The 22,454-nt window shown below is 56.0% G+C and overlaps 1 protein-coding gene across 1 annotated transcript in view; it reads right to left on the bottom strand.

The window, feature by feature from the left end:
• LOC147087059 (A disintegrin and metalloproteinase with thrombospondin motifs 5-like) overlaps positions 1 to 22,190 on the bottom strand; it is a 33,457-nt gene extending 11,267 nt beyond the window's left edge. Inside the window, exons 1-5 of the mRNA XM_085978028.1 lie at positions 22,031 to 22,190; positions 20,633 to 20,800; positions 12,487 to 12,761; positions 4,779 to 4,965; positions 1,910 to 2,073 (exon numbers count right to left, since the gene is read on the bottom strand). Of these exons, the coding sequence (XP_085834154.1) occupies positions 1,910 to 2,073; positions 4,779 to 4,965; positions 12,487 to 12,761; positions 20,633 to 20,800; positions 22,031 to 22,190 (954 nt within the window). The remainder of the gene's footprint in view (positions 1 to 1,909; positions 2,074 to 4,778; positions 4,966 to 12,486; positions 12,762 to 20,632; positions 20,801 to 22,030) is intronic.
• Positions 22,191 to 22,454: the final 264 nt, after the last annotated feature.

Below are 22,454 nucleotides of genomic sequence, written 5' to 3'. Positions count from 1 at the left end.
GTCATCTGCGAACTTACTGATCATACCTCCTACATTCATATCTAAATCATTAATGTACACTACAAACAGCAAGGGACCCAGCACTGATCCCTGCGGTAAATCACTGGACACAGGCTTCCAGTCACAAAAACAACCTTCGACCGTCACCCTCTGCCTCCTGCCACGAAGCCAATTTTGGATCCAACGTGCTAAATTGCCCTGGATCCCATGGGCTCTTACCTTCTTGACCAGTCTCCCATGCGGGACTTTGTCAAAAGCCTTACTGAAGTCCATGTAGACGACAGGAGTAGTAAAACCAGGGAATTACAGGCCAGTGAGCCTAACATCTGTGGTAGGGAAATTATTGGAAAAAATTCTGAGGGACAAAATTAATCTCCACTTGGAGAGGCAAGGATTAATCGGGGATAGTCAGCATGGCTTTGTCAAGGGTAAATCATGTCTGACAAATCTGATTGAATTTTTCGAGGGGGTGACTAGGGGGGTGGATGAGGGAAATGCTGTGGATGTGGTTTACATGGACTTCAGTAAAGCTTTTGACAAAGTCCCGCATAGGAGACTGGTCAAGAAGGTAAGAGCCCATGGGATCCAGGGTGCCTTGGCGCGTTGGATCCTAAACTGGCTGAGTGGCAGGAGGCAGAGGGTGATGGTCGAAGGATGCTTTTCTGACTGGAAGCCTGTGTCCAGTGGGGTACCTCAGGGATCGGTGCTGGGTCCCTTGCTGTTTGTGATCTACATAAATGATTTGGATGAGAATGTAAAGGGTATGATCAGTAAGTTCGCAGATGACACGAAAATTGGTGGGGTGGTAAATTGCGAGGAGGAAAGCCTCAGGCTACAGGACGATATAAACGGGTTGGTCAGATGTGCGGAAAAGTGGCAAATGGAATTTAACCCTGAAAAGTGCGAGGTGATGCATTTTGGACGGACAAATAAGGCAAGGGAATACACAATGAGTGGTAGGACCCTAGGAAGTACAGAGGGTCAGAGGGACCTTGGTGTACATGTACATAGATCTCTGAAGGCAGCGGAACAGGTAGATAAGGTGGTTAAAAAGGCATATGGGATACTTGCCTTCATTAGCCGAGGCATAGAATATAAGAGCAGGGAGGTTATGATGGAGCTGTACAAAACACTGGTGAGGCCACAGCTGGAGTACTGTGTGCAGTTCTGGTCGCCTCACTATAGGAAGGATGTGATTGCTTTGGAGAGGGTGCAGAGAAGATTCACCAGGATGTTACCTGGACTGGAGCGCCTCAGCTATGAAGAAAGACTAAACAGGCTGGAGTTGTTTTCCTTGGAGCAAAGAAGGCTGAGGGGGGACCTGATTGAGGTGTACAAAATGATGAGGGGCATAGATAGGGTAGATAAAGAGGAACTTTTCCCCTTAGTAGGGGGGTCAATAACAAGGGGGCATAGATTCAGGGTAAGGGGCAGGAGATTTAGAGGGGATTTGAGGAGGAACTTTTTCACCCAGAGGGTGGTTGGAATCTGGAACTCACTGCCTGAAAGGGTGGTAGAGGCAGGAACCCTCACAACATTCAAGAAGCATTTGGATGAGCACTTGAAATGCCATTGCATACAAGGCTATGGACCAAATGCTGGAAAATGGGATTAGACAGGACAGGGGTGGATGGGCGGCGCGGACACGATGGGCCGAAGGGCCTCTTTCTGTGCTGTAAAACTCTATGACTCTATGACTCTATGACATCAACTGCACTACCCTCATCCACACACCTAGTCACCCCCTTGAAAAATTCAATCAAATTGGTCAGACATGATCTCCCCCTGACAAAGCCAGTGATGGAGGGAGGAGTCGTGGGGGAGTGGGAGGGGTAACTCAGTCAGCAGGAGACGGAGGGAGGAGTGGGGGGGACAGGATTAGAAGGGAAGGGCGGAGGGGGGAACTGACCTTAATGGCGAAAACAGTAACCTGGGAAGATCCCTTCAAGAGGCAGTTCAACTTGCAAAGGTCGGCCACTCGGATCCCATGGTAATAAGGATCCCATTCCTGGTAGCGGCCTTCTCCATTCGGTCCATTCCTAGCCGCACATTGTTCATCGCGGAATGTCTGGCCTGCAATCAGAGGGGGGTCAAAGAGAACAAGATCGTCAACGGACACCCGAAACCTTCAAAGGTCTGAGAGAAGGTGCAGAGGAGGTTGGCCAGAATGGTTCCAGGGATGAGGGACTTCAGTTACGTGGAGAGACTGGAGAAGCTGGGGTTGTTCTCCTTAGAGCAGAGAAGATTAAGGGGAGATTGACCAGAATGGTACCAGGGATGAGGGACTTCAATGACGTGGAGAGACTGGAGAAGCTGGGGTTGTTCTCCTTAGAGCAGAGAAGGTTAAGGAGGAGATTGACCAGAATGGTACCGGGGATGAGTGACTTCAGTTATGTGGAGAGACTGGAGAAGCTGGGGTTGTTCTCCTTAGAGCAGAGAAGGTTAAGGGGAGATTGACCAGAATGGTACCGGGGATGAGGGACTTCAGTTACGTGGAGAGACTGGAGAAGCTGGGGTTGTTCTCCTTAGAGCAGAGAAGGTTAAGGGGAGATTGACCAGAATGGTACCAGGGATGAGGGACTTCAGTTACGTGGAGAGACTGGAGAAGCTGGGGTTGTTCTCCTTGGAGCAGAGAAGGTTAAGGGGAGATTGACCAGAAGGGTACCAGGGATGAGGGACTTCAGTTACGTAGAGAGACTGGAGAAGCTGGGGTTGTTCTCCTTAGAGCAGAGAAGGTTAAGGGGAGATTGACAGAATGGTACCGGGGATGATGGACTTCAGTTACGTGGAGAGACTGGAGAAACTGGGGTTGTTCTCCTTAGAGCAGAGAAGGTTAAGGGGAGATTGACCAGAATGGTACCAGGGATGAGGGACTTCAGTTACATGGAGAGACTGGAGAAGCTGGGGTTGTTCTCCTTAGAGCAGAGAAGGTTAAGGGGAGATTGACCAGAATGGTTCCAGGGATGAGGGACTTCAGTTACGTGGAGAAGCTGGGGTTGTTCTCCTTCGAGCAGAGAAGGTTAAGGGGAGATTGACCAGAATGGTACCAGGGATGAGGGACTTCAGTTACGTGGAGAGACGGGAGAAGCTGGGGTTGTTCTCCTTGGAGCAGAGAAGGTTAAGGGGAGATTGACCAGAATGGTACCGGGGATGAGGGACTTCAGTGATGTGAAGAGACTGGAGAAGCTGGGATTGTTCTCCTTGGAGCAGAGAAGGTTAAGGGGAGATTGACCAGAATGGTACCAGGGATGAGGGACTTCAGTTACGTAGAGAGACTGGAGAAGCTGGGGTTGTTCTCCTTAGAGCAGAGAAGGTTAAGGGGAGATTGACAGAATGGTACCGGGGATGATGGACTTCAGTTACGTGGAGAGACTGGAGAAACTGGGGTTGTTCTCCTTAGAGCAGAGAAGGTTAAGGGGAGATTGACCAGAATGGTACCAGGGATGAGGGACTTCAGTTACATGGAGAGACTGGAGAAGCTGGGGTTGTTCTCCTTAGAGCAGAGAAGGTTAAGGGGAGATTGACCAGAATGGTTCCAGGGATGAGGGACTTCAGTTACGTGGAGAAGCTGGGGTTGTTCTCCTTCGAGCAGAGAAGGTTAAGGGGAGATTGACCAGAATGGTACCAGGGATGAGGGACTTCAGTTACGTGGAGAGACGGGAGAAGCTGGGGTTGTTCTCCTTGGAGCAGAGAAGGTTAAGGGGAGATTGACCAGAATGGTACCGGGGATGAGGGACTTCAGTGATGTGAAGAGACTGGAGAAGCTGGGATTGCTCTCCTTGGAGCAGAGAAGGTTAAGGGGAGATTGACCAGAATGGTACCGGGGATGAGGGACTTCAGTTACGTGGAGAGACTGGAGAAGCTGGGGTTGTTCTCCTTGGAGCAGAGAAGGTCAAGGGGAGATGGACCAGAATGGTACCGGGGATGAGGGACTTCAGTTACGTGGAGAGACTGGAGAAGCTGGGGTTGTTCTCCTTAGAGCAGAGAAGGTTAAGGGGGAGATTGACCAGAATGGTCAGAAATTTGGGGAGCATCTATGGAGAGAGTAACAGAGTTAACATTTCAGCTCAATGACCATTCAACATAACTGGATAATATTAGAGATGTAACAGGTTATAAGCAAAGACAGGATGGTGTGTGACTTGGAGGGGAACTTGGAGGTGGCGGTGTTCTCGCGCGCCTGCTGCCCTTGTCCTTCTAGGTGGAAGAGGTCGCGGGTTTGGGAGGTGCTGCCGAAGAAGCCTTGGCGAGTTGCTGCAGTGCATCTTGTAGATGGTCCACACTGCAGCCACGGTGCGCCGAGGGTGGAGGGAGTGGATGTTTAAGGTGGTGGATGGGGTGCCGATCAAGCGGGCTGCTTTGTCCTGAATGGTGTCGAGCTTCTTGAGTGTTGTTGGAGCTGCACTCATCCAGGCAAGTGGAGAGTATTCCACCACACTCCTGACTTGTGCCTTGTAGATGGTGGAAAGGCTTTGGGGAGTCAGGAGGTGAGACACTCGCTGCAGAATACCCAGCCTCTGACCTGCTCTTGTAGCCACAGTATTTATGTGACTGGTCCAGTTAAGTTTCTGGTCAATGGTGACCCCCCAGGATGTTGATGGTGGGGGATTCGGCGATGGTAATGCCGTTGAATGTCAAGGAGCGGTGGTTAGACTCTTGCTTGTTGGAGATAGTCATTGCCTGGCACTTGTGTGGCGCGAAAGGGGTTCATGAATCTCAGTGTCAAAGGTGACCAGAGATTCACAGCAACACAGAAGCAATGATAATTGGAATCTCACCATTATTCTCTGGACAGGAAGCCAGATTGCAAGACTGGTAGATATCCCTCCTTCCGTTACAATACCTTCCGAAATCAGCCGGCAGTGGATTATCACAGCGTCGTCTAGAATACTGGACTCCACCCCCACAAGTTCGGGAACATCGACCCCAAGGGCCCCAGGAACCCCAATTCCCATCGACGGGTTTCTGTCATGAGAAAGGGGAAAATAATTCACAGAGTAAAGCTCCCTCTGCACCGACCCATCAAACACTCCCAGGGCAGCTACAGCACAGGGTCAGATACAGAGTAAAGCTCCCTCTACACTGTCCCATCAAACACTCCCAGGGCAGGTACAGCATGGGTTAGATACAGAGTAAAGCTCCCTCTGCACTGTCCCATCAAACACTCCCAGGGCAGGTACAGCACGGGGTTAGATACAGAGTAAAGGTCCCTCTACACTGTCCCATCAAACACTCCCAGGGCAGGTACAGCACGGGGTTAGATACAGAGTAAAGGTCCCTCTACACTGTCCCATCAAACACTCCCAGGGCAGGTACAGCACGGGGTCAGATACAGAGTAAAGCTCCCTCTACACTGTCCCATCAAACAGTCCCGGGGCAGGTACAGCACGGGGTTAGATACAGAGTAAAGCTCCCTCTACACTGTCCCATCAAACACTCCCAGGGCAGGTACAACACGGGGTTAGATACAGAGTAAAGCTCCCTCTACACTGTCCCATCAAACACTCCCAGGGCAGGTACAGCACGGGTTAGATACAGAGTAAAACTCCCTCTACACTGTCCCATCAAACACTCCCAGGGCAGGTACAGCACGGGGTTAGATACAGAGTAAAACTCCCTCTACACTGTCCCATCAAACACTCCCAGGGCAGGTACAGCACGAGTTAGATACAGAGTAAAGCTCCCTCTACACTGTCCCATCAAACACTCCCAGGGCAGGTACAGCACGGGTTAGGTACAGAGTAAAGCTCCCTCTACACTGTCCCATCAAACACTCCCAGGGCAGGTACAGCACGGGTTCGATACAGAGTAAAGGTCCCTCTACACTGTCCCATCAAACACTCCCAGGGCAGGTACAGCACAGGGTTAGATACAGAGTAAAGCTCCCTCTACACTGTCCCATCAAACAGTCCCGGGGCAGGTACAGCACGGGGTTAGATACAGAGTAAAGGTCCCTCTACACTGTCCCATCAAACACTCCCAGGGCAGGTACAGCACGGGTTAGATACAGAGTAAAGGTCCCTCTACACTGTCCCATCAAACACTCCCAGGGCAGGTACAGCACAGGGTTAGATACAGAGTAAAGCTCCCTCTACACTGTCCCATCAAACAGTCCCGGGGCAGGTACAGCACGGGTTAGATACAGAGTAAAGCTCCCTCTACACTGTCCCATCAAACACTCCCAGGGCAGGTACAGCACGGGTTAGATACAGAGTAAAGCTCCCTCTACACTGTCCCATCAAACAGTCCCGGGGCAGGTACAGCACGGGGTTAGATACAGAGTAAAGGTCCCTCTACACTGTCCCATCAAACACTCCCAGGGCAGGTACAGCACGGGTTAGATACAGAGTAAAGGTCCCTCTACACTGTCCCATCAAACACTCCCAGGGCAGGTACAGCACGGGTTAGATACAGAGTAAAGCTCCCTCTACGCTGTCCCCATCAAACACTCCGGGGGCAGGTACAAGGGAGAACATGATTGACAAGGTAGTCCCGCCCCCCCTTGCATCTCACAGGAACAGGACTGTGTCATGTGGGTGGGTCTCCAATTAGGGAAGGTTTGGAGTGGAACTGACCTATCCCAGCGAGGCAGGGAGCAATTTACCACCAACAAGTGCTTATAACCCTGTGGCGGCAGTTTTCGGAGATAAGATGACGCAAAGAAAACGGAACAGGAGAAACAGTGATACGATAGCAACATACTGCGGTTTACAGAAATCTGAAATAACAACAGAACACACTGGAGAAACACAGCAGGCCAGGGCAACATCCGTGGAGAGAGAGAAACAGAGTCAATGGCCTAGAAATTCACTGGCCTTAGCGCCGCTTTTGAGGCGCTAGAGGGCCTAGCGGCGAAGTTATGGCCAGTTTTGAAATTGACAGGGGCCCTAAATCGGCGTTAGGCCGGTAGCGCTGCGCCGGCACCGATGACGTCATCGGTGTGCGCAGCGTCCCGGTTGCCATGGTAACCCGCCCGAACTCGGAAATTGAGTTGCGGCCGCCTCGCCCGTGGCAGCCGCAAGCAACGTTCTGGCAGAGGTGCCTTACAGAACGTTGCGCCGGCGCATTAAAGGCCCCGCAGCGGCCGGCCGCTTTCCCGCCGCCCGCCTGGCCGCAGCTCCCTCCCCGGACCTCCCCCCCCCCCCCGGAACAGAAGCAAGCCCGGCACTTGTCCGAGGTGCCGGGCTCATTTTTAAAAAGATTATCGCGGGCCGCGGCCGGGTGCAGGCAGCTCCTCCTTAAGGGAAGGAGGAGGCCTGCACTTCCCGAACCTGCCGCACCGCAGCGGGCGCCGCAGCGCCGGAATAGCGCCGAAATTCAGCGCAAAGCGCCAGTTTTCAGGCGCTAACAGCTTTCAGCAGCGCCGGCAGCCGTTTGGGCGCAGAAGTAGTGAATTTTTGGCCCGCCCAGCGCGACTTAGCTCCGGCACTAACTTCCGGCGCTAAAGCCGTCGCTGCGCCAAAACCCAATTTCTAGGCCAATGTTTCAGGTCACTGACCCTTCGTCAGAACTGAGAACAGAGCAGGAAAGGGAATAGATTTTGAAGCAAGTTTAGGGGCTGAGAAAAGGGGAAGGGGTTGAAAGAACAAAAGCGAAGGTCAGAGATAGGATAGAAAGGCAGGAGAGATAAAGAGACATTGAAAGATATTGAACACCAGTGGAGGTGGTGATGGGACAGGCAATGGAACAAAGGCTGGCTCTAGATGCAGTGTGAATGGCTCTGGCAGAATGCTGGACAGCTGCCATGTGGGACAGAAGAAAGGCAGATTATTATCTGAACGGCAATCGATTGGGAGAACGGGAAGTGCAACGAGACCTGAGTGTTCTTGTGCACCAGTCGCTGAAGGTAAGCAAGCAGGTGGTTAAGAAGGCAAATGGTATGTTGGCCTTTGTAGCGAGAGGGTTCAAGTACAGGAACAAGGATGTCTTGCTGCACAGGGCCTTGGTGAGACCGCACCTTGAGTATTGTGTGCAGTTTTGGTCGCCTTATCTGAGGAAGGACGTTCTTGCCATGGAGGGAGTGCAGCGAAGATTCACCAGGCTGATACCTGGGATGGCAGGAATAACGTATGAGGAGAGATTGGGCCGATTGGGCTTGTACTCGCTGGAGTTTAGAAGAATGAGAGGGGATCACATTGAAACTTATAAAATTCTAACAGGACAAGACAGACTAGATGCAGGAAGGATGTTCCCGATGGCGGCGGAGTCCAGAACCAGGGGTCACAGTCTAAGGATGAGGGGTAAGCAATTTAGGACAGAGATGAGGAGGAATTTCTTCACCCAGAGAGTGGTGAACCTGTGGAATTCTCTACCACAGAAGGCAGTAGAGGCCAATTCATTAAATATATTCAAGAAGGAGTTAGATATATTTCTTAAGGCTAAGGGGATCAAGGGGTATGGGGAGAAAGCAGGGACAGGGTACTGAATTTGGATGATCAGCCATGATCTCATTGAATGGCGGAGCAGGATCGAGGGGCCGAATGGCCTACTCCTGCTCCTATCCTATCTTCTTTGTAAAGAAGGCCAGACGAAAGTGTGGATTAAAAAAAAATGGATTATTATAATGTATATGTGATCGGGGCCGAGGTTATGATCTGAAATTGTTGAACTCGATGTCGAGTCCTGAAGACTGTAAAGTGCCCAATCGGAAGATGAGGGGCTGTTCCTCGAGCTTATGCTGAGCTTCCGTGGAACAGTGCAAGAGGCCGAGGGCGGTGAGGTCTGAGTGGGACTGGACAAACAATGGGCTGAGAAAACCGGCCCAATCTCTGTTTCGAATTAAAAATTTTCCTGGACCGATCTCCCAGCAACAAAAAGGAATACGTATGAGATTCAGACATAAGCTTAGATGTTGTTAAGGGGAGGTACTTTGATGTACGGTTGAATTACTAAAGGGGCACTTTTATATACTTTGAATTGATAAGTTGCAGGCATCTTTATAGCAGTGAGTTCTTTGAATGTATTGCCCAATACAGGGCAGCACGGTGGCATAGTGGTTAGCACTGTTGCCTCACAGCGCCAGGGACCCGGGTTCGAAACCAGCCTCGGGCGACTGTCTGTGTGGAGTTTGCACATTCTCCCCGTGTTTGCGTGGGTTTCCTCCGGGTGCTCCGGTTTCCTCCCACAGTCCAAAGATGTGCGGGTTAGGTTGATTGGCTATGATAAAAATTGACCCTTAGTGTCAGGGGGATTAAATAAGTGCGGTTATGTGTTGGTGTACGGGTTACGGGGATCGGGTGGGATATGTGTCGGTGCAGGCTCGATGGGCCGAAATGGCCTCTATCTGCACTGTGGGGTTTCTGTGATTCTGTGAAGCTGCTTTTATGTACACCTAAATGTTGAACTGTAGTCTGATTAAAAGACCAATTTTATTGATCACATCCTTGTCTGTCATTGTTAAGCTAATCGGTAATCTCGAGGTCCGAACAACAGTAAGAGAAAGTCTTACAGTATAGCACGGGTTAGATACAGAGTAAAGCTCCCTTTATACTGTCCCATCAAACACTCCCAGGGCAGGTACAGCACGGGTTAGATACAGAGTAAAGCTCCCTCTATACTGTCCCATCAATCACTCCCAGGGCAGGCACAGCACGGGGTTAGATACAGAGTAAAGCTCCCTCTACACTGTCCCATCAAACACTCCCAGGGCAGGTACAGCACGGGTTAGATACAGAGTAAAGCTCCCTCTACACTGTCCCATCAAACACTCCCAGGGCAGGTACAGCACGGGTTAGATACAGAGTAAAGCTCCCTCTACACTGTCCCATCAAACACTCCCAGGGCAGGTGCAGCACGGGTTAGATACAGAGTAAAGCGCCCTCTATACTGTCCCATCAATCACTCCCAGGGCAGGTACAGCACGGGTTAGATACAGAGTAAAGCTCCCTCTACACTGTCCCATGAAACACTCCCAGGGCAGGTACAGCACGGGTTAGATACAGAGTAAAGCTCCCTCTACACTGTCCCATGAAACACTCCCAGGGCAGGTGCAGCACGAGTTAGATACAGAGTAAAGCTCCCTCTACACTGTCCCATCAAACACTCCCAGGGCAGGTACAGCATGGGTTAGATGCAGAGTAAAGCTCCCTCTACACTGTCCCATCAAACACTCCCAGGGCAGGTACAGCACGGGTTAGATACAGAGTAAAGCTCCCTCTGCACTGTCCCATCAAACACTCCCAGGGCAGGTACAGCACGGGTTAGATACAGAGTAAAGCTCCCTCTACACTGTCCCATCAAACACTCCCAGGGCAGGTACAGCACGGGGTTAGATACAGAGTAAAGCTCCCTCTACACTGTCCCATCAAACATTCCCAGGGCAGGTACAGCACGGGGTTAGATACAGAGTAAAGCTCCCTCTACACTGTCCCATCCAACACTTCCAGGGCAGGTACAGCATGGATTAGATACAGAGTGAAGCTCCCTCTACACTGCCCCATCAAACACTTCCAGGGTAGGTACAGCACGGTGTTAGATACAGAGTAAATCTCCCTCTACAATGTCCCATCAAACACTCCCAGGGCAGGTACAGCACGGGTTATATACAGAGTAAAGCTCCCTCTACACTGTCCCATCAAACACTCCCAGGGCAGGTACAGCACAGGATAGATACAGAGTAAAGCTCCCTCTACACTGTCCCATCAAACACTCCCAGGGCAGGTACAGCACGGGTTAGATACAGAGTGAAGCTCCCTCTACACTGTCCCATCAAACACTCCCAGGGCAGGTACAGCACGGGGTTAGATACAGAGTAAAGCTCCCTCTACACTGTCCCATCAAACACTCCCAGGGCAGGTACAGCACAGGGTTAGATACAGAGTAAAGCTCCCTCTACACTGCCCCATCAAACACTTCCAGGGGAGGTACAGCACGGGGTTAGATACAGAGTAAAGCTCCCTCTACAATGTCCCATCAAACACCCCCAGGGCAGGTACAGCACGGGTTATATACAGAGTAAAGCTCCCTCTACACTGTCCCATCAAACCCTCCCAGGGCAGGCACAGCACGGGTTAGATACAGAGTAAAGCTCCCTCTACACTGTCCCATCAAACACTCCCAGGGCAGGTACAGCACGGGTTAGATACAGAGTAAAGCTCCCTCTACACTGTCCCATCAAACACTCCCAGGGCAGGTACAGCACGGGTTAGATACAGAGTAAAGCTCCCTCTACACTGTCCCCATCAAACACTCCCAGGGCAGGTACAGCACAGGGTTAGATACAGAGTAAATCTCCCTCTATACTTCCCCATCAAACACTCCCAGGGCAGGTACAGCACGGGGTTAGATACAGAGTAAAGCTCCCTCTACACTGTGTCCCATCAAACACTCCCAGGGCAGGTACAGCACGGGTTAGATACAGAGTAAAGCTTCCTCTACACTGTGTCCCATCAAACACTCCCAGGGCAGGTACAGCACGGGTTAGATACAGAGTAAAGCTCCCTCTACACTGTCCCATCAAACACTCCCAGGGCAGGTACAATACGGGTTAGATACAGAGTAAAGCTCCCTCTACACTGTCCCATCAAACACTCCCAGGGCAGGTACAGCACGGGTTAGATACAGAGTAAAGCTCCCTCTACACTGTCCCATCAAACACTCCCAGGGCAGGTGCAGCACAGGGTTAGATACAGAGTAAAGCTCCCTCTACACTGTCCCGTCAAACACTCCCAGGGCAGGAACAGCGCGGGTTAGATACAGAGTAAAGCTCCCTCTGCACTGTCCCATCAAACACACTCAGGGCAGGTACAGCACGGGGTTAGATACAGAGTAAAGCTCCCTCTACACTGTCCCATCAAACACTCCCAGGGCAGGTACAGCACGGGGTTAGATACAGAGTAAAGCTCCCTCTACACTGTCCCATCAAACACTCCCAGGGCAGGTACAGCACGGGTTAGATACAGAGTAAAGCTCCCTCTACACTGTCCCATCAAACACCCCCGGGGCAGGTACAGCACGGGTTAGATACAGAGTAAAGCTCCCTCTACACTGTCCCATCAAACACTCCCAGGGCAGGTACAGCACGGGTTAGATACAGAGTAAAGCTCCCTCTACACTGTCCCATCAAACACTCCCAGGGCAGGTACAGCTAGGGGTTTGATACAGAGTAAAGCTCCCTCTACACTGTCCCATCAAACTCTCCCAGGGCAGGTACAGCACGGGTTAGATACAGAGTAAAGCTCCCTCTACACTGTCCCATCAAACACTCCCGGGGCAGGTACAGCACGGGTTAGATACAGAGTAAAGCTCCCTCTACACTGTCCCATCAAACACTCCCAGGGCAGGTACAGCACGGGGTTAGATACAGAGTAAAGCTCCCTCTACACTGTCCCATCAAACACTCCCAGGGCAGGTACAGCACGGGTTAGATACAGAGTAAAGCTCCCTCTACACTGTCCCATCAAACACTCCCAGGGCAGGTACAGCACGGGTTAGATACAGAGTAAAGCTCCCTCTAAACTGTCCCTGGGAAATGGTCAGATTACTTACCGCCTGTTGCCAGTTCAAGATGCACTTCCCTCTCATACAGACCCTCCCTCTCTCGCACTGAGTGCCGTCTGCCGCGGGCAAGTGTTTTGTGGAGTGGTGCCACTGACCCAGCCTTCTAGCCATGCACCAGAGGACAGGGCAAGGGTCGGTGCCCGGCCTGGCTCGATGCCCAGGGCCGAAGGTCAGTCGGCATTGCTGATCCCGGTCGTAGCTTCTCCCGGCCAGAGGGGCCGTCTTCGCCAGGGAGACTCGGGGCTGGTTGAGGAGGCAGTCCGCTGCGTGTGGATAGAAAGGAGGGAGTGTGAGAGGTGGTGGACGGGACGGGAGGTGAGAGAGAGTGAGAGAGTGAGAGAGAGAGAGAGAGATAGATCGAGAGAGAGAGACAGGGAGACAGAGAGAGAGAAAGAGAGACAGTGACAGAGAGAGAGTGACAGAGTGAGAGAGACAGAGAGAGAGAGAGAGCCAGAAAGAGACAGAGAGAGACAGAGAGATAGGGAGAGAGAGAGACAGAGAGAGAGAGAAAGACAGAGAGAGAGGCAGAGAGAGAGACAGACAGAGAGAGACAGACAGAGAGAGACAGAGAGTGAGAGAGACAGAGAGAGAGAGAGAGACAGAAAGAGACAGAGAGAGAGACAGAGAGAGAGAGACAGAGAGAGATAGGGAGAGAGAGAGACAGAGAGAGAGACAGAGAGCGAGAGAGAGAGAGAGACAGAGAGACAGTGACAGAGAGCGAGACATAGAGAGAGAGAGAGACAGAGAGACAGAGAGAGACAGTGAGAGAGACAGAGAGAGAGAGAGACAGAAAGAGACAGAGAGAGAGACAGAGAGAGAGAGTCAGAAAGAGACAGAGAGAGAGAGAGAGAGAGACAGAGACAGAGAGAGAGAGAGACAGAGAGAGAGAGAGACAGAGAGAGAGAGGGAGAGACAGAGACAGAGAGAGAGAGAGAGAGACAAACAGAGACAGAAAGAGACATAGAGAGAGCGAGAGAGAGAGACAGTAAGAAAGAAAGAGTGCTAGGTTGGAACAAACCTGTTTCTACAACCCCTATCCTGAGCTCGCAGCCAATGGACACTTCCCGAGGAGGCTCGGTCGTGTATTGCAGGAAGACGTGGTTGGCCAAGTTTGCCGAGAGAGTTTGGAGGGTTCTGGGGCAGAGAGCGGTGGTGTGGGTGTAATCGGCTCACTCGCTCACCGTGCCGGCCCGGGCACGACGGGCCGAATGGCCTCCCTCCGTGCTGTGAGGTTCGGCCGGGAGGCAGCAATGTTGGAGGCAGAGGGTTAATCTGTTTCTCTGGAGAAACGCCTCTCGCTGGTTTATTTTGGACTGGGCGCAGGATGTGGATTTGGTTTCGATTGCCGAGCTCATTCTCTCACACAAAACAATCATCGCTGAACTTGGAGCCGGACCAGGGGGCTGGGAGTGAGGACAGGCACGAACAGGGTTCACTCGCAAAGTGAGCGATCGGAGAGAAACCCTCTCTTCTACCTGCCTCACTCCCTCCCTCCCTCCCTCCACTCCCACACTCCCTCCATCCACTCCCACACTCCCTCCCTCCCTCCTTCCACTCCCACACTCCCTCCCTCCCTCCCTCCACTCCCACACTCCCTCCCTCCCTCATTCCACTCCCACACTCCCTCCCTCCCTCCCTCCACTCCCACACTCCCTCCCTCCACTCCCACACTCCCTCCCTCCCTCCCTCCACTCCCACACTCCCTCCCTCCCTCATTCCACTCCCACACTCCCTCCCTCCCTCCCTCCACTCCACACTCCCTCCCTCCCTCCCTCCGCTCCCACACTCCCTCCGTCCACCTCTCTCACTCCTTCCCTCCCTCATTCCACTCCCACACTCCCTCCCTCATTCCACTCCCACACTCACTCCCTCCCCCATTCCACTCCCACACTCCCTCCCTCCCTCCCTCCACTGCCACACTCCCTCCCTCCCTCATTCCACTCCCACACTCCCTCCCTCCCTCCTCCCTCCCTCCACTCCCACACTCCCTCCATCCCTCCCTCCACTCCCACACTCACTCCCTCCCTCCACTCCCACACTCCCTCCCTCCTCCCTCCACTCCCACACTCCCTCCCTCCACTCCCACACTCCCTCCCTCCCTCCCTCCCTTCACTCCCACACTCCCTCCCTCCCTCCACTCCCGCCCTCCCTCCACTCCCACACTCCCTCCCTCCCTCCCTCCACTCCCACACTCCCTCCCTCCCTCCCTCCACTCCCACACTCCCTCCCTCCGCTCCCACACTCCCTCCCTCCCTCCCTCCACTCCCACACTCCCTCCCTCCCTCCCTCCCTCCCTCCACTCCCACACTCCCTCCCTCCACTCCCACACTCCCTCCCTCCCTCATTCCACTCCCACACTCCCTCCCTCCCTCCCTCCACTCCCACACTCCCTCCCTCCCTCATTCCACTCCCTCACTCCCTCCCTCCCTCCCTCCACTCCCACACTCCCTCCCTCATCCACTCCCACACTCCCTCCCTCCCTCCCTCCACTCCCACACTCCCTCCCTGCCTCATTCCACTCCCACATTTCCTCCCTCCCTCTTTCCACTCCCACACTCCCTCCCTCCCTCCACTCCCACAATCCCTCCCTCCCTCATCCACTCCCACACTCCCTCCCTCCCTCATTCCACTCCCACACTCCCTCCCTCCCTCCCTCCACTCCGACACTCCCTCTCTCCCTCCTCCACTCCCACACTCCCTCCCTCCACTCCCTCCACTCCCACACTCCCTCCCTCCCTCCCTCCTCTCCCACACTCCCTCCCTCCCTCATTCCACTCCCACACTCCCTCCCTCCCTCCCTCCCTCCCTCCACTACCACACTCCCTCCCTCCCTCCACTCCCACACTCCCTCCCTCCCTCCCTCCACTCCCACCCTCCCTCCCTCCACACCCACACTCCCTCCCTCCCTCCCTCCACTCCCACACTCCCTCCCTCCCTCCCACACTCCCTCCCTCCCTCCCTCCGCTCCACACTCCACCACCCTCCCACCTCTCTCACTCCTTCCCTCCCTCATTCCACTCCCACACTCCCTCCCTCATTCCACTCCCACACTCACTCCCTCCCCCATTCCACTCCCACACTCCCTCCCTCCCTCCCTCCACTGCCACACTCCCTCCCTCCCTCCCTCCACTCCCACACTCCCTCCCTCCCTCGTTCCACTCCCACACTCCCTCCCTCCCTCCCTCCCTCCCTCCACTCCCACACTCCCTCCATCCTCCCTCCACTCCCACACTCACTCCCTCCCTCCACTCCCACACTCCCTCCCTCCCTCCCTCCACTCCCACACTCCCTCCCTCCACTCCCACACACCCTCCCTCCCTCCCTCCCTTCACTCCCACACTCCCTCCCTCCCTCCCTCCCACACTCCCTCCCTCCACTCCCGCCCTCCCTCCACTCCCACACTCCCTCCCTCCCTCCCTCCACTCCCACACTCCCTCCCTCCCTCCCTCCACTCCCACACTCCCTCCCTCCGCTCCCACACTCCCTCCCTCCCTCCCTCCACTCCACACTCCCTCCCTCCCTCCCTCCCTCCACTCCCACACTCCCTCCCTCCCTCATTCCACTCCCACACTCCCTCCCTCCCTCCCTCCACTCCCACACTCCCTCCCTCCCTCATTCCACTCCCTCACTCCCTCCCTCCCTCCCTCCACTCCCACACTCCCTCCCTCATTCCACTCCCACACTCCCTCCCTCCCTCCTCCCTCCACTCCCACACTCCCTCCCTCCCTCATTCCACTCCCACACTCCCTCCCTCCCTCTTTCCACTCCCACACTCCCTCCCTCCCTCCACTCCACAATCCCTCCCTCCCTCATTCACTCCCACACTCCCTCCCTCCCTCATTCCACTCCCACCCCCCCCCCACCACCCACACTCCCTCCCTCCCTCCCTCCACTCCGACACTCCCTCCTCCCTCCCTCCACTCCCACACTCCCTCCCTCCACTCCCTCCACTCCCACACTCCCTCCCTCCCTCCCTCCTCTCCCACACTCCCTCCCTCCCTCATTCCACTCCCACACTCCCTCCCTCCCTCCCTCCCTCCCTCCACTACCACACTCCCTCCCTCCCTCCACACCACACTCCCTCCCTCCCTCCACTCCCACCCTCCCTCCCTCCACTCCCACACTCCCTCCCTCCCTCCCTCCACTCCCACACTCCCTCCCTCCCACCCTCCCTCCCACACTCCCTCCTCCACCTCTCTCACTCCTCCCTCCCATCCACCCCACACTCCCTCCCTCCCTCATTCCACTCCCACACTCACACCCTCCCTCATCCACTCCCACACTCCCACCCTCCCTCCCTCCACTCCACACTCCCTCCCTCCTCCCACCACTCCCACACTCCCTCCCTCCCACGTCCACTCCCACACTCCCTCCCTCCCTCCCACCACTCCCACACACCCTCCACCCTCCCTCCACTGCCACACTCCCTCCCTCCACTCCCACACTCCCTCCCACCTCCCTCCACACCCACACTCCCTCCCTCCCTCCCTCCACTCCCACACACCCTCCCACCACACCCACACTCCCACCCTCCCTCCCTCCACTCCCACACTCCCTCCCTCCCACCCACCCTCCCACCCACCCACCCACCCTCCCACCACTCCACCACTCCCACACCCTCCCACCCTCCCCACCCCACCACACCCCCCTCCCTCCCACCACTCCCACACACCCTCCCACCCACCCCCACTCCCACACCCCACCCACCCTCCCTCCCTCCACTCCCACACTCCCACCCTCCCTCATCCACTCCACACCCCCCCCCTCCCACCACCCACACCTCCCACCCACCCTCATCCACTCCCCACACCCACCCTCCCACCCTCCCTCCCACACCCCACCCCCCTCCCCACCCCACACCCCCCACCCCACCACTCCCACACCCCCACACACCCCACCCACCCTCCCTCCACACCCACACCCACCCTCCCTCTTCCACTCCCACACTCCCTCCCTCCCTCTTCCACTCCCACACCCCTCCCCCCTCTCACACCCACACTCCCACCTCCCACCACCCTCCCACACCCACCCTCCCTCCACTCCACCCCACACTCCCTCCCACCCTCACCTCCACCCACCACCCCACCCACCCACCCTCCACCCTCCCACACCCTCCCTCCCTCATCCCACTCCACACCCCTCCCTCCCTCTTCCACTCCCACACCCCTCCCTCCCTCCCTCCACTCCCACACACCCACCCTCCCTCTTCCACTCCCACACTCCCTCCCTCCCTCATTCCACACCCACACCCTCCCACCACTCCCACACTCCCTCTCTCCCTCCCTCCACCCCACACTCCCTCCCTCCCTCCCTCCACTCCACACTCCCTCCCTCCACTCCCTCCACTCCCACACTCCCTCCCTCCCTCCCTCCACTCCCACCACCCCCTCCCTCCCTCCCTCCACTCCACACTCCCTCCCTCCCTCATTCCACTCCCACACTCCCTCCCTCCCTCTTCCACTCCCACACTCCCTCCCTCCCACCCTCCACTCCCACACACCCTCCCTCCCTCTTTCCACTCCCACACTCCCTCCCTCCCTCCCTCATTCCACTCCCACACTCCCTCCCTCCCTCCACTCCCACACTCCCTCTCTCCCTCCCTCCACTCCCACACTCCCTCCCTCCCTCCCTCCACTCCCACACTCCCTCCCTCCACTCCCTCCACTCCCACACTCCCTCCCTCCCTCCCTCCACTCCCACACTCCCTCCCTCCCTCATTCCACTCCCACACTCCCTCCCTCCCTCCCTCCACTACCACACTCCCTCCCTCCCTCCACTCCCACACTCCCTCCTCCCTCCCTCCACTCCCACCCTCCTCCTCCACTCCCTCCCTCCCTCCTTCCACTCCCACACTCCCTCCCTCCCTCATTCCACTCCCACACTCCCTCCCTCCCTCCACTCCCACACTCCCTCCCTCCCTCATTCCACTCCCACACTCCCTCCCTCCCTCATTCCACTCCCACACTCCCTCCCTCCCCACACGCCCTCCCTCCCTCCCTCCACTCCCACACTCCCTCCCTCCCTCCACTCCCACACTCCCTCCCTCCCTCCCTCCACTCCCACACTCCCTCCCTCCACTCCCACACTCCCTCCCTCCCTCCCTCCACTCCCACACTCCCTCCCTCCCTCCCTCCACTCCCACACTCCCTCCCTCCCTCTTTCCACTCCCACACTCCCTCCCTCCCTCCCTCCCTCCACTCCCACACTCCCTCCCTCCCTCTTTCCACTCCCACACTCCCTCCCTCCTTCCCTCCACTCCCACACTCCCTCCCTCCCTCCCTCCCTCCACTCCCACACTCCCTCCCTCCCTCCACTCCCACACTCCCTCCCTCCCTCCCTCCACTCCCACACTCCCTCCCTCCACTCCCTCCACTCCCACACTCCCTCCGTCCCTTCACTCCACACTCCCTCCCTCCCTCTTTCCACTCCCACACTCCCTCCCTCCCTCCCTCCACTCCCACACTCCCTCCCTCCATCCCTCCACTCCCACTCTCCCTCCCTCCACTCCCACACTCCCTCCCTCCACTCCCTCCACTCCCACACTCCCTCCCTCCCTCCACTCCCACACTCCCTCCCTCCCTCATTCCACTCCCACACTCCCTCCCTCCCTCCCTCCACTCCCACTCTCCCTCCCTCCACTCCCACACTCCCTCCCTCCACTCCCTCCACTCCCACACTCCCTCCCTCCCTCCCTCCACTCCCACACTCCCTCCCTCCCTCATTCCACTCCCACACTCCCTCCCTCCCTCCCTCCACTCCCACACTCCCTCCCTCCCTCCCTCCCTCCACTCCCACACTCCCTCTCTCCCTCCCTCCACTCCCACACTCCCTCCCTCCACTCCCAGACTCCCTCCTTCCACTCCCACACTCCCTCCCTCCCTCCACTCCCACATTCCCTCCCTCCCTCCCACCCTCCACTACCACACTCCCTCCCTCCCTCCCTCCACTCCCACACTCCCTCCCTCCCTCCCTCCACTCCCACACTCCCTCCCTCCACTCCCTCCACTCCCACACTCCCTCCCTCCCTCCCTCCACTCCCACACTCCCTCCCTCCCTCCTCTCCCACACCCCCTCTCTCCCTCCTTCCACTCCTACACTCCCTCCCTCCCTCCCCCCACTCCCACACTCCCTCCCTCCCTCCCTCCCTCCACTGCCACACTCCCTCCCTCCCTCCCTCCACTCCCACACTCCCTCCCTCCCTCCACTCCCACAATCCCTCCCTCCCTCATTCCACTCCCACACTCCCTCCCTCAGTACTGCCCATCCGACAGTGCGGCTCACCCTCAGTACTGTCCCTCCGACAGTGCGGCGCTCCCTCAGTACCGCCCCTCCGACAGTGCGGCGCTCCCTCAGTACCGCCCCTCCGACAGTGCGGCGCTCCCTCAGTACCGCCCCTCTGACAGTGCGGTGCTCCCTCAGTACTGACCCTCCGACTGTGCGGCGCTCCCTCAGTACTGCCCCTCCGACAGTGCGGCGCTCCCTCAGTACTGCCACTCCGACAGTGCGGTGCTCCCTCAGTACTGCCCCTCCGACAGTGCGGCGCTCCCTCAGTACTGCCCCTCCGACAGTGCGGCGCTCCCTCAGCACTGCCCCTCCGACAGTGCGGCGCTCCCTCAGTACTGCCACTCCGACAGTGCGGTGCTCCCTCAGTACTGCCCCTCCGACAGCGCGGCGCTCCCTCAGTACTGCCCCTCTGACAGTGCGGCACTCCCTCAGTACTGCCCCTCCGACAGTGCGGCGCTCCCTCAGTTCTGCCCCTCCGACAGTGCGGCACTCCCTCAGTACTGCCCCTCTGATAGTGCGGCACTCCCTCAGTACTGCCCCTCTGACAGTGCGGCACTCCCTCAGTACTGCCCCTCTGACAGTGCAGTGCTCCCTCAGTACTGCCCCTCTGATAGTGCGGCACTCCCTCAGTACTGCCCCTCTGATAGTGCGGCACTCCCTCAGTACTGCCCCTCTGATAGTGCGGCACTCCCTCAGTACTGCCCCTCCAACAGTGCGGCGCCCCCTCAGTACTGCTCTGGAGTGTCAGCCTGATTTTTATGCTCAAGTCTATGGAGTGGGACTAGTAATCACAACCTCCTGCCACAGAGGCGAGAGTGCTACGAACCACAAGGTTGCTAAACACACCTACCCCGTCCGCTCTCAAAGAATCCCAGCGAGAGTCTGGTGCTGCATCGGGACCAGGGTTCCAAGTAGTCTATCTTGGTCAACATAGCCGACATCATCTGATTCCCTCTGGGGAATTCGCCCATTTGCGCACAGATTTCCGAGTTATCGTGCGCCATTCCCAATAGATGTCCTGAATGAAAACAAGATCGGCAGAATGTCGATCAACAGCAAGGTTTAGATACAGAGTAAAGCTCCCTCTACACTGTCCCATCAAACACTCCCAGGGCAGGTACAGCACGGGTTAGATACAGAGTAAAGCTCCCTCTACACTGTCCCATCAAACACTCCCAGGACAGGTACAGCACGGGGTTAGATACAGAGTAAAGCTCCCTCTACACTGTCCCATCAAACACTCCCAGGGCAGGTACAGCACGGGTTAGATACAGAGTAAAGCTCCCTCTACACTGTCCCATCAAACACTCCCAGGGCAGGTACAGCACGGGGTTAGATACAGAGTAAAGCTCCCTCTACACTGTCCCATCAAACACTCCCAGGTCAGGTACAGCACGGGTTAGATACAGAGTAAAGCTCCCTCTACACTGTCCCATCAAACACTCCCAGGGCAGGTACAGCATGGGTTAGATACAGAGTAAAGCTCCCTCTACACTGTCCCATCAAAGACTCCGGGGCAGGTACAGCACGGGTTAGATACAGAGTAAAGTTCCCTCTATACTGTCCCATCAAACACTCCAGGGCAGGTACAGCACAGGGTTGGATACAGAGTAAAGCTCCCTCTACCCTGCCCCATCAAACACTCCCAGGGCAGGTACAGCACGCGTTACCTATAGAGTAAAGCTCCCTCTACACTGTCCCATCAAACACTCCCAGGGCAGGTACAACATGGGGTTAGATACAGAGTAAATCTCCCTCTACACTGTCCCATCAAACATTCCCAGGGCAGGTACAGCACGGGTTAGATACAGAGCAAAGCTCCCTCTACACTGACCCCATCAAGCACTCCCAGGGCAGGTACAGCACGGGTTAGATACAGAGTAAAGCTCCCTCTACACTGTCCCATCAAACACTCCCAGGGCAGGTACAGCACGGGGTTAGATACAGAGTAAAGCCCCCTCTACACTGTCCCATCAAACACTCCCAGGGCAGGTACAGCACAGGGTTAGATACAGAGTAAAGCTCCGTCTACACTGTCCCATCAAACACTCCCAGGGCAGGTACAGCACGGGGTTAGATACAGAGTAAAGCTCCGTCTACACTGTCCCATCAAACACTCCCAGGGCAGGTACAGCACGGGGTTAGATACAGAGTAAAGCTCCCTCTACACTGTCCCATCAAACACTCCCAGGGCAGGTACAGCACGGGGTTAGATACAGAGTAAAGCCACCTTGATGTAGCGAATTACCAAGTTCGTGAGCGATGGTGAATGCACTCTGAAGTCCAATATCCTGGATCACAGCACAGTTCTGTTCTTTCTCGCAGACAGAGCCAATGTGAGCCAAGCCTAGAGATTCACAGAAGTTTTGCTGACAGAGATTCTGTTGGGAAAACGATGTTGGATACATTAGTACTGAGAGAGAGGGACTGAGAGCTTCTATAGATAAGTGAAGAGAGAAAGTTTGGTGAAGTGAAGCGTAGGTCCCTTGCATTCAGAATCAGGGGAATTTATAATGGGGAACAAAGAAATGGCAAACCAATTAAATACATACTTTGTTTCGGTCTTCACAAAGAAGGACACAAATAACCTCCCAGAGATGTCGGGGAACATAGGGTCTGATGAGAGGGAGGAATTGAATGAAATCAGTATTTGTAGGGATATGGAGTTAGGG

Source organism: Somniosus microcephalus, unplaced genomic scaffold (genome assembly GCF_052327205.1).
Source record: "Somniosus microcephalus isolate GS21.2 unplaced genomic scaffold, FLI_Smic_1.0 unresolved_chr6, whole genome shotgun sequence".
NCBI lineage: Eukaryota > Metazoa > Chordata > Chondrichthyes > Squaliformes > Somniosidae > Somniosus > Somniosus microcephalus.
The sequence above is the reverse complement of the archived record's forward strand: the minus strand, read 5'-3'. Positions and strand labels throughout refer to the sequence as shown.